General features: G+C 33.9%; 1 protein-coding gene across 1 annotated transcript; it reads right to left on the bottom strand.

Annotated features, from left to right (window-relative positions):
* Positions 1–5,266: 5,266 nt before the first annotated feature.
* LOC145640888 (protein TIFY 6B-like) lies at positions 5,267–8,074 on the bottom strand. Its single transcript, XM_081692116.1, has 6 exons — positions 7,850–8,074; positions 7,477–7,703; positions 7,197–7,287; positions 6,766–7,120; positions 6,529–6,586; positions 5,267–5,512 (listed from the first exon to the last, which is right to left on the bottom strand). Exons 1-6 carry the CDS (start codon positions 7,961–7,963, stop codon positions 5,377–5,379), a joined length of 981 nt encoding a protein of 326 aa, XP_081548242.1. The 5' UTR covers positions 7,964–8,074; the 3' UTR covers positions 5,267–5,376.
* Between the last annotated feature and the right edge of the window lie 4,791 nt (positions 8,075–12,865).

The raw sequence follows: 12,865 nt of genomic DNA, 5'->3' as shown, positions 1-12,865 counted from the left end.
AAATCACCCAAGTCACTATGAACAAGCTCTAGTACTTCAGTCTGTCTATCTACTGATTTAAATGGCTTCTTTGTAAATTTGGCTTCAACACAAATTTGACATTTTGAAAAATTAGTGTTAAAAAAACTTGGAATCAAATTTAAGTTTTTAAGCCTTTTAATCGAATTAATATTAACGTGGCCTAATCTAGCATGCCATAAATCAATAGACTCAGCAATATCAACAGAAGAAGTACTAGCATTCTTATTCATAGTGTCAATTTTAACATCAAGAGTAAAAAGCCCCCCATTACAAAAGCCCTTTCCCACAAATTCCCCATTGCGAGTAAGAACTAATCTATCAGAATCAAAAGAGAGCTTCAGTCCAGCTTTCATGAGTAAACTGCCAGAAATTAAATTCCTGCGCATTTCTGGAACATGCAAAACATTAGTTAGAGTAAGCAATTTTCTAGAATTGAGAGTGAGAACGATCTTCCCTTTGCTTGGATAGAAGCAGAAGCTGAGTTTCCCATGAAAACATTTTCACCTTCAACCTTGTCATAGGTAGTGAACATGTCCTTGTTGGCGCAGATGTGTCTGGTAGCTCCAGTGTCAACAATCCACTCAGCAGCATTACCTATAAAGTTAGCTTCTAAAACAACATCAACAATAACGTCAGAATCCTCAATAAGATTTGCTTTATTTTGCCCATTCTTCTTCTTCTTGACCCTGAAATCCTTAGCCTTGTGACTAGTCAAACCACACTCAAAACAAGTACCCTTAAATTTGTACTTCTGAACCTTCCCTTTAGGCTTAAGAGAACTATTATTGGCTTTGGACTGGTTGTTGTGTTTGGGTTCAACAAGATTTGCTTTGGCCGAGGAAGAGGAAGGAAAAACAGAAGGGCCTTTGTCTTTGATACGGTTTTCCTCCTCAATTTTGAGGTGTTTTACAAGCTCCTCTAAGGTTAGGTCTTTCTTTTTGTGCATCAATTGGTTACGAAAATTCTTCTAAGAGGGAGGGAGTTTCTCAATCAAAACAATAGCAAGGGTAATATCACAAATAGACAGATCTTCAGCAGCCATATTAATACACACATTCTCATAAGCATGAATCTGATCAATAATAGGCTTATCATCAATAACTTGAAAACTCAACCACTTACTAACACAATAACGTTTAGTACCAGGATCATCAGTCCTATATTTTTTCTCTAAAGCATTCCAAATATCCTTAGCATGATAAAAAAAACCCATATAAATATCCAACAGATTATTTGACATATAATGCAACAACATGCCCTTACAGGTTCTATCATCCTTAGCAAACTTAACATCAATTTCAGACAAATCATCCTTATCATCAGGTTCAACAATATCATCAAGAACATATGCAACATCAATTTGCTCCAAATAAAAACGCATCCTAACAGCCCAACGGTTATAATTCTTTCCATCAAGAGGTTCTAACTTAGACATATCAGGAATCAAAAACTTCGAAGCCATAATCGTCTTTTAGATTGTTATACTACTAAGCAATAAAACAGAATATTACTTATCTCTTGATGCGTGAACGAAACTGACAATAGCCGTGTCGTGGAGAACCACTGACCTAAAAGACGATTCCGCGATACCTCCCGGTGCAGTAGACTAGAAGTGGTCGCCCTCCAGGATAAGAACGGCGCCGGAGTTTATGTGCACTCACAAACCCGACTGGAACTCAGAATATTTGCCTAGAAAACAGAACAACAAGAACTCGTGTTTAGGTAATTTTTTAGAGAAGAGAGAAGACTGATTGTGTTGTGTATTCTAACTGGGAAAAGCAACGAGTATATATAGGCAGTAGAAGGGAGACATGATGCATAAAATGAGGGAAGAATCTGGCTAAGAAAACGACCAGATTCATTCAGTCAGTCAACAACAGAAGCAAGAAACAAGGAATTGAATCAGTCAGCTACAATCAAGGGATTAATGACTGATTTAATTCCGTAACCCCAACAGTCAGAAAAGAATAATCCCAACAGACAAAAAAGAATATTCTGTTTAACAAAGAAAAGGGAAATAAAATTTCTCCAAAAAGATAACAAGGACCCACGCCCGCGCACCCTAAGACCCAAGTCCCGAGGCCCGAGCGCGCGCGCGTGTGTGTGTGGAGTAACACTTACCTCCCACTCACTCAACTAAGTAGTGCTAAGACACTACAATATAAAAACAAGGAAAAACCTTTCCCCCCAACCAATGTGGGATTTTTCCCCTTTCATTTGTTTTTTCTCTCTCTCTTATTTTTCCCCAACTCTCTTATTTTATATCAAGATTGTGTCTCCCTTAAAACCAAACTCAGTGATGAGTACTTTCACGTCATTGATTATCGAACTAAGTGAAATGTTAAAGAGTCTTGCGATTCCCCTGTTTTAATAAAAATATTTCCTTTTGTTTTCAAAAATATTTCTTTTCGTACTCTATTTATGAAAAATATCCAATCCAATTTAGTTTGGTCAATGATATGAGTCCAATAATTGTGTATTTGGACGAAGCTCGAAAAGAGATTTTCAACGATATATTATAAGGTCAATTTTTGTAGACACCTAAAAATGTCTCCCCAAAACCAAACCCGATGATAAATAACCTTTCACCGCCACTGTTGGTCGGGTTTAGTATTTAATCCCGAGAGTGCTTGAAAAATCGTATTGAAAAGTCCATGGATCAGTCTTGGTGTTTGGTAAAAGCATAGTTTTAATTTTAGCCCAAACTTGTTAATTAATTTTAAGCCCAAACCTTTTTATTTTATTATTTTATTATTTATTTTTGGCCCAAATATTTTATTTATTTTTATAAAGTCAGAAAAAAGCCCGAAATTATCAATCGGCACTTAAAAAGCCGAAAGAAATTAGGGTTAAAAATGAATTTAGACGGAAAAATGGACTGGAACTGACCGTGTCACGGTACAGCTTGATCGTGTCACTTGTACCGTGACACGGGAACTGTTCCCGTCTGACGGTAGGAATTCCCGTGACACGGGAGGTCTGCTGTGACACGGGAAGTTCCGTGTCCTTTCCGCGTAAACCCTTAACGCGTTTTCTGTTCCGTTTTCTAAAAATTTCCCGCGTCACTCCAAAACTGACCGTGTCACGGGAACTTGTACCGTCTGACGGTACAGTCTAACCGTGTCACGGTACAGTCTGACCGTGTCACGGGATACATTTTTAGGGTTTTTATCGTTTTAGGGTTCCGTGTGCTCCCTCAGCACATTTCCCTATAAATACCCCGTCATTTCTGATGTACGGAGGGGAATTGGGATTATTCTTATTTTTCTCTCTTCTATGCTCTTAACGTAAACACTAGCCTACCCTTTTCACTTCAAAAATTCCTTCTTCAAGCACTCAAAGGAGTCCATATTTTACTCGAGGTTCTGTCCTTAAGCCAAGGCGTGAAAGGTAGAATCGTTTGAGGGTTTGGCCCCAAAATCAGCCTTACTTTATTTAATTTAATTTAGTTATTGTTTTGTTATTTCCTTGAAGTTACTAACTCGTTTATTATTTTGTAGTTGCAAACAAACAGATTCAAAGTAAGGATCATTCTCTTTTTATTATTATTATTTTTTCTAACGATTTTTATGTTGTTGGAATTATGATTAAATTGGTTTTTATGTTGATATTGATTCTATTATTTATTTTGATCACTATATTGCATGTTAAAGGGAATATGTAATTGAAAATCACGCCTAATAAGATAATTCGGACAACCGGTTTAGGTTCCTTTTAATCTTGTTGTTTAATCAAGTGATCACAATATTTTAGAATTATATGTTGCATTAATATTCAACCAATTTAGCTTAATAATAGTTTGGAGCAAATTGAATATTTTGTTTGTATGCCTTTGAGATCGCAGGAATCACTTTTCACTATAAGAATCGAGTAGAGGCTAATACGGGCGAATGTGACTCCATGACTCACTTCGTACCATCATCCCCGATCCTCCTTTCGTGGTTCCGAACCATATGGAGTTAGTAATCTCATGGATTATGAATGGGGTGTAACCTTCACGGGTCAATCGTTGTTGCCTATCGTTGTCCCTTATTGTGGTTGCCTTTTTATGATCCGTGGACGGTTTACAAGTTCCTTAAAAACTTGTTGGCGGCTCCCTACTTTATTTGTCCCTAATCGTTGTCCCTAATCGTAATGTCAATTCCCACTTCCTATGAGTGCCAAGCATATTCACAACATGCTTTTAACGTAGGCGCACTTCGAACGACGCCTACAATTTTGATGAATAATTAGGAACTTATGGCCAAAATACTAAATTGGATCTTAAATGAATTTTAAAGGCAACCCAATGATCAAGTGGAGGATCCATTAATTATCATTCCTAAAGTCATTAGGAATTAATTCAATTTTCTAAAATAGTCTAGAAGGTTATTTTAAGTTCTAATGATATTAGGATTAATAATTATATTTTTATATATATTTTAGAAAAGTTAAAGAATTTTAGTCGAAATAAAACGAATGCTTTAAAGAGATTTAATCTGATTTTAATGATAAAGTACATACTCTAATTACCTAATTATATTGGAAAAAGGACTTCGTACGGCAAATTTTATCATGCAGCACCATCACACTGCGACAAGTTCATCACGTCGCGCTGCGATGGGAGCAATTTTACTTCGATTGGAATTTCATTTTTTGATCATTTTCGGATGTTTTTCTATAAAAAATAGGGTCGTATCTCCCCGTTTTCAATAATCAACAATCATCATCTATTCTCTTTCTCTCTCAAAACTAAAAGTTTATTCTTTCTCGCTCTTTCTAAACCTTGCCCTTTTAAAACACATAATACGACTTCGCCCTATTAGATGGGTGAATCAAGAAAATTTGATAAGAATAAAAACTTAAACCAAACAAACTTGTACTACAAGTCTACAATGCATGATATTTGATGGTAGAAATACTAGTATATGGATTTTTACTTTAATGCATGCATTGCGTGCATCGGAAACTAAGCTAGTATACAAACCCCAACCTCTATAATATTTATGTAGTATAGTATATTGTTTTTGCATCTGTGATCTTTAAATTGATGGATTACACTTTGAAGCAACCATTTCCTACTCAATTGGTATTTTTTCCTCTTGAAGTTAATCACTTGTCAGTTGTCACGGGGTTATTTGCAACGAACATTACTTGTAGTGACGAGTAAGGAGTAGCCTCTTGCATTATCTTAATTACATTGTTTTTATCTTGTTATTTAAAGTAATGAATGAACAGAAAACAAGCATATTAAAATTGCAACAAATTCCAAGTCAAAAGAATAAATATAGATCATATTTGAATTCATTGAATATGATCATCCTGATAACAGGTTGAATATATATCCAACACAATCCTACATACTGCTAGAGTTCATCAGAGAATCTCTACAACACTAGCTGGTAGGGGACTAGACGGGGCAGATTTCGTTGCTAAATTTGATCCACTAGGCTCTTTAGTGCTGCATCCGAAAGCAGTTTTGTTGACAACATAAGGAGATGCAGCGGTTACCCTGTGAAACAAACATGTCAATTATAAGCATGTATTACAGTGCATCAAAAACTTGTTACAAAATGTTTCTAAATTGATACCTTGATCTTTGAAATATAAGTTTGAAGTTAACTATCATGTATCAAGCTAAATATTAGAACACTAGTTTGTTGACTACAAGTCCTATCATTCTATGGTAATCAGGATACTTATCAAAGTCGCGAACCTATGATTTTTAAGAATACAGTATGGCAAGACTGCTAGTAAGAAATTATGCAGCCATGGACTGTAGAGTGTAGACCAATGTGACCAAGTCACAAAACTTGGAGGTTCCACATAAACTGACTTTTACAAGTTTGGATTATTGTTACAGCTTCAAGGAACGTATATGTACAAGGGTACATCCCTCGACCCTGCCAATCATACCATATTCCAGGCAGGGCTTTGCTCTCTTCTTCATGCCATATAACTGATTACTGGAGTTAAATATAGAGAGTTTGATTGATATCAAATAAAGCGATTTTCCAGCATACTAATATTGTACACTGCAACACAAGATTGTATTGGTAGATTTCTTCCTCATATTTCCTTTTTTTAGATAGCTTTTGAAGCTGTTTTCACCTTAGAAGGTGGTATCTTTGGACACAATCCTCCAGGAGTCCAGGACCCTCACTTATGAAGTGTCAATGTGGCATATTATCCAGCTTTGTGCTATAAACTCAATAGGAGTCAACACCAACAAAGGTGTACACTTTGCTATACAATAATACAGAATCCTACAGGTTAGATTACGCTTTCCACAACAAGTCAAGAAGACAAGCGTGGAAAGGGCAGAAGTTTTTGAAAGCTTTAGGCCATACTCCTATACATTTAGATCTTAAAGGGAATATATACTACTTGGTAAAGAACAAACTGCAGTAACGATTATAACCACATTTTGCATCTGATCAAGGACTATACCAGAATTTGCTACACCTTTCACAGATTAGAGCATCAACTTCAGAGAAAATATATTCGCTTATTAAAAGAAGTGCTCACCTCTCTTTTCGCTTCTCCAAGAATCTTGTAAGAGATGCTTTCCGAGCTTGAGGCACAGCTGCAGTAATTCACAATTTATGTAACTAATTAGAAACTTAATCTTTATATCAAGATGAAATGAACTGTTGTTAATATCAAAAGTCTGACAGAAGAAATACTGAAATACAGTAATTATAAGCCACAACAATGTGATACAGAAATAATCCACAGGAATTGATTATTTGATTGAGAATATACCTGATAAAACCGATTTTACACCAGCTCCGACAGAGGCACCTGATTTAGGAGGTTCAGGGCACTTAACGTGAGCAGGAGGGGCCATAACAGGTTTAATTGCAGTCGACATAACTGGTTTAATTGGATTCGCTTCAACTGCACAACTAGTTGCTACTACAGAAAGAGAACTGATAGAAGGAGGCAAAGAAATGGGGCTTAAGAGTCCTGCTAACTGATTTGGAGTAGCAGTATCGTTTGTTGGCGGTCTTTGCATTGGCACTGGTAGCTGCACTTTAGGTAGAGACGGGATTGCAGCAGGCGAGGAAGTTGGATTTTTTGATTCACCATTCCCGGCTAATAACATTATGGCTTGAGCCTGATTAAAGACACAGAATGTCAGAAATAGCAGGAAGACGAAACTGATGAGATTGAGTAAACAGAATAAATAATACCTTCTCAGGAGAAACGTTATCATAGACACAAACTGATCCATTATAGAAGAGGGTCAATTGACAGGAACCGATAGCAATACTCGGAGAACTCCTGCAAAACACATTATTAGGCACTTATTTCCTATGAAAAAAAAAAAAGAAACTGTAATAAGATGCAGTAATACAAAACAGACTTCCATAACTCTGAGAACTCATGCAGAACACATTATTAGGAACTTATTTCCTATGAAAAAAAGCTGTAATAAGATGCAGTAGTGCAAAACAGACTTCCATAACTTACTTCAGATCAGTAGAGCCAACGACAGGACCGTTTGGAGGCGTAACAGAAATATTTGTCACGGTACCAGAACCTATTGTGGCGGGAACAATTTGATTTGATTGACCAGTAACAGGATGGATTCTGACTTCAGAGGACTGATTTAATGAAAGTACATCTTTAGGCTGCCAATGATGATGACCTGTAATAGGATATTGACTTCCCCCTTGAATATCCAATCCCAACTTTCTCTGCAAAAACACATCTTACAGCATCAGATAACTGTCTATCTGAAATGACATATTTTTCTGTTACATACATACGATATATATCAACATCAACGTTACCCCAATGCCTCTAAAGGGACTCGTGCCACGACCGGTGTTAAGGGACAAACCTGTGAAAAGGCGGTAGGTGGGTATTGCTTATGAGCTCCATCTTGATCTTGAGCAGACTTAAAGGAAAGAAATTGGGAAGTTGAGAAAGACCATTGCAAATTAGATTTTCTCATTGTTACTTAGCTTGCAAAAAAATCACAAAAACAGGATATATTATTTCTCCTTGAATAAATTTCACACACATTAATTCAGCTTCAACTCCTGTAATTAGAAGCTAAAATATATATATATATGTATATATGCTTAAAAAGCACCAGATTCATTGATGGCCCCCCTTAAACTCAAAAGAATAAGCCAAATTTATGGAATATGTAATTAATTTTATAAAACAAAGTCATATTATTGCTGTAAAATATATTAAAAACTCAAACAATGGGGAATAAAGAAATCAATCCATAATATTAAAATAAGGAGCATTAACCATGTATTAATAAGTACATTATACAACCATGCATCCGACTAATAAGCATCCAATGCACTCTATTCTATGTGCTATAAATTAAACATTTTAATAATAAAGATAGGAATAAAATAATAATCCATGATCTAGTAATGTGTACGAATAAAAGAGAATCATATAAACGAGAAGCTTCATTCATTCATTGACTAGATGAAAGAGTTGAAATGGTGAAAAATGAGCTGTAATTCAAAAAAGTCAGTTTAATTAACTCATATTGTAATGCACATTGTACAGTACTACACATCTGATCTCTGCAAAGGTCCACGTGATGCACGACTTTGAAAGTTTTCTAATCATCTTTTCAATTAATTCATAGGTCATAGGACCAAGTTTTATTATTGTGTTTAGTATATTAATTTTTAGTACAGCCGGTCTTGGGTGTGTGACATTATTTGTAATAACACATACACATTACACAAGTACACAGCCATTTCCGGATTCCGTCACTCGATAGTTAATTGTTACTCCTTTTGATTTCTGTAAGTGACGTTCTAGCACTTTTCATACATGTAAATGTAAATAGATCCATATCATCCATTCAAACAAAAGTTTAAGCTAGTGGTTAAAACCTGAATTGATTTATGCGTTGTCCCTTCACATGAGAATATGTTGGGTTTAAAATGTGGATATCGTTTGGAACTCCATACCAAGCGCGGGAGAGGTGGATGGGTTTGAACTTTGATTTTTTATCGTGCTAGCTCTAATACCATGTTAATGGATCAACTCAACCAAAAATTAAAGTTAAATATTGAAACTCAAGGTTGGTTTATATATTTTATTAGTCGAGAGTTTGAGACTGTATCATTTCAATTACAATTCACGCAGGTGGTCAGTACAAGTGTATGTCGGTAAATGTTTTCGACCATGAATTGATGTAAAAATAGATTAAAATTTGATATTATGAAGACATACTCATATACCTTTGACAAATCTAATAACAACATATTTTATGATAACAATAATTTTTTATACTAAGTATATGAATAAATTAACTAAATTATGAGTAAAAGTCAAAACTAATGAGTAAAAGTGCAAAACAAAGAAACTACAAAGTGTATTACATGTAAATACATGTGTCTGAGTGATCTTACATATTGTCTAGTGTATTACATGCACCTACAAAGTTGATGCATAATATGTAACCATGTACCACGTACAACAATCCCATTCCCAAAATGAAAGAATGATAGACGGACCAAGTAAAATTTTGCTTATGGAGATTTAAAGTTCGAATCTTGTCAGATGAGACTAAGCCCTGTTTGATTCACCTTAATTTTGCTGAACTGAAATTATTTTTACTGAACTGAACTTATTTTTACTGAACTGAACTTAATTTTACTGAACTGAAATTATTTTTACTAAACTTAAATTATTTTTACTGAACTGAAATTATTTTTACTGATTTTCTATTATAATTCTTCTTTAAGAAAACTGAATTTTACTGAACTGAACTTATTTTTATTGAACTGAAATTATTTTTACTGAACTGAAATTAATTTTACTAAACTGAACTTATTTTTACTAAACTAAAATTATTTTTACTTAATATTATTTTTTTAAGGTGAAGAGAACAGGGCCTAATTGAAGGCGAAGACACCTTTCATTCCTTGCACTTCCAAATACCTAACACTCAAATACTGAAACAAGAAATTGTAAGGATTGAAATTTGTTATAATGGTCCTCACCATTTTAGTGTTTTTTTAAAAATGTACGTAGTAAAATATTACTTCGTACTTGATTTACCCGTAAAAGTATCCATCTCAAAATCTTTCCTATAATCTTTTTGATTAATAAATATTAAGGGTAGAAGTAGAACTTCCAATGAACAGTGTTCATCGAGCCACGCTGTATCTAATTAAAATTATAATTCTTTTTAATGGATATATTTTTAAAATTGTTAAATAAAATATAATACAAACCCCATGTGCATGTGGCAAAACTCCACCAACTTAAGATATCACCTAACATGCTTAAACACCTAATTAGTGAATCAGTCGTTTTTATTTTTCTATTTTTTTTTTTACAGGATTTCGTATTAATAATTGCCCAAGTATACATCAAAACAGCAAATTTACAATTTAAAATTAATAATCATTGACAAAAACAAAATGGTGCAGTGAAGGGCCCGAAGGGCAATTGCAATCTCTTTTAAATAATTCTCATTCAAATGGTACATCAATTAAATAAAATAAAATCCCCTTAAATAAATAATTGCTAAGTACATCAACCAAATAAAATAGAAATCCCTCAATAAAATCAAGAAATAAAATAGAATTGACCAAAAGAATCTTGAAGTTCTTTAAGCCGGCAAGCAAATTAATAATCTGAGTGATTGTTTAAAATGAGTAATTTTTTTATAAGGTAAGGCATGAAAAATTGTTTGGTAAAAATGTTATACTATCTTAGCTTTATAAAACTTGTACTCTCTCCATCCCTAAATTACATTCCTGTTTTCTATTTTGGGTATTCCAAAATTACATTCCTCCTTTTCTTTTTTAGTAAGTTTTTTTTCCAAAATATCCCAAATCAAGTATCTTTTTCTGTTGTATATTTAATGCTTTCTCACTCTTACTATCCTATCCTCACTCTTATTTTCTCTCTCCATTGTTTTTCTCAAGTTTGTACTTCCTATAACCAACCTAATGAATATGATTGGTTCTTAATTTTCAATTAGAAGCATGTTATTGGTCTTTTTTTTTTTTTTTTTTTTTTTTTTTTTTTTTTTTTTTTTTTGCAAAGGATTGATGACATGGCATCATTAATCATTGATCTATCTTTGTTTTACTCAAAGACATCATTTAATGCTTTGTATTCCCCATTGAAATATTTCATTATAGTTATTTGTCTTATTCTTTCCTACTTAATTCCCGTGTATTTTTACAAATAGAAATGTAATTTGGGGACGGAGGGAGTAATAGTTTGTGAGATACATTTTTTTTTTTTTTAAAAAAAAAGAAGAACCAAAGCCAAGCCAAGCCAATCCTAAAGAGAAAAAAAATTAGCTACAAATACAAGCAATAACAAAAATGAAACTACTCCAGTAACAACATAAACGATCCTAGTTACTGATCTCTGATATCATCCTTGGTCTCGCCCTTCCTTACGCTTTCAATAAAACATTTTGAAGATCTTTCAAGAGTGCTTTGGATATGAATATGTAATGGCTTGACTATACATTGTAGATTGTCAACCACTTAGCTATATGTTAACTATTGAGCCTATAAGCACAAGTCAGCAAGGTTGTTAGAGGTTCCTGCCACGTCCTTAGAGTTTGTTATGATCTTGCCAGCTAGGATCAGGTTGTTATAGCAAGTTTATTGTGTCCACAAGAAGTTTGTTAGATTTCCTTCTAGATTATTCTTATGTAATAGATACTATATATATCATCATAAGATGTAATTGTCATTTATTCACACATAATATAATTTCTCAGATTTCTATTTAGATTTTTCTCTGTTTCATGACATGGTATCAGAACAAAAGACTATTCATCTTTGTTTGAGATCAATTTCTTTAGAATTTGTTGTTGCGATTTTTTTCTGATTTCTTCCGGTTTCTTCCTGAATTCTTCATATTCATAAATTTTTCTTAAAATTTCTAGCTGAATTTCTGTTTTTATTCCTGAATTTTTTTCCTTTGTTCAATTGTTCATGGCTGCTGAAACTTCTCAGAATTTATCTACATTACCTCTGAATTAGACTCCTGCAAGCTAGCATCTATTACATACATCCTTTTGAGGCAAATTCAGCTCAATTAATTTCGTTCAAATTCAATGGTGAAGGTTTTACCAGCTGGAAGCGAGCTATGTTGTTGACACTTTCTGCAAAGAATAAACTCGGCTTTGTTAATGGTGATTTATAGTCGACCTACCAATGATAATAGTGCTGATTGCAAAGCTTGTGAGAGAAGCAATGATCTGGTATGTTCTTGGCTTATGTTTAATCTTGATGAAAGTATCGCTGGTAGTGTTATGTTTCTGAGATTTGCTATAGCAATTTGGTTAGATCTTGAGGATAGATTTGGATATACTTCTCTAGCTCAGATTTATGCATTAGAGTAAAAATTAGCTGAAATTAATCAAGGAAGTCAGTCTATTTCTGAATTTTTCACATCTATTAAATTTGTTTGGGATGCAATTGATAAGGCACATCCACTTCCTTACTGTACATGTAACGGTTGCACTTGTAATTTGACCAAGAGAATCTTTGAGAGGCATCAACTGAAAATGGTGATATAGTTCATGATGAAGTTATCATATCAGTTTGCTCATGTTAGAGGAAATATGTTGATGTTACCTACCTTACCTAAGGTCATTGAGGCTTATAGAATGTTTGGTCAGGAAGAAAAATACAAAGAGATTTCTCATATGAACAATAACAATGAATCTATGGCATTTTTGGCTGATAGAAAGAGGTTCTATAATTTGCTGGAATTATTCAGGTTTTTCCTATGGTTCTACTACTTGTTCAATTGTTGAGTTGTGTTGTGTTGTGTTCTACGTATCTATATTTATTATTTATTTCTAACTAGCTTAGGGCTCATATAATGTACTTTT

This window comes from Chenopodium album, chromosome 7 (assembly GCF_948465745.1).
Source record: "Chenopodium album chromosome 7, dcCheAlbu1.1, whole genome shotgun sequence".
Lineage (NCBI taxonomy): Eukaryota > Viridiplantae > Streptophyta > Magnoliopsida > Caryophyllales > Amaranthaceae > Chenopodium > Chenopodium album.
Note: the sequence above shows the minus strand (reverse complement) of the source record. Positions and strands in the feature narration are given on the sequence as shown.

What these genes read in the sequence shown, in the direction of transcription:
- LOC145640888 (XM_081692116.1), bottom strand. Translation starts at nt 7,963, where the DNA reads ATGAGAAAATCTAATTTGCAATGGTCTTTCTCAACTTCCCAATTTCTT. An exon ending in CACCTACCGCCTTTTCACAG is followed by an intron (nt 7,704 to 7,849) that starts GTTTGTCCCTTA and finishes GTGTTTTTGCAG; the next exon opens with AGAAAGTTGGGATTGGATAT. An exon ending in TTGGAGAAGCGAAAAGAGAG is followed by an intron (nt 5,513 to 6,528) that starts GTGAGCACTTCT and finishes TTTGTTTCACAG; the next exon opens with GGTAACCGCTGCATCTCCTT.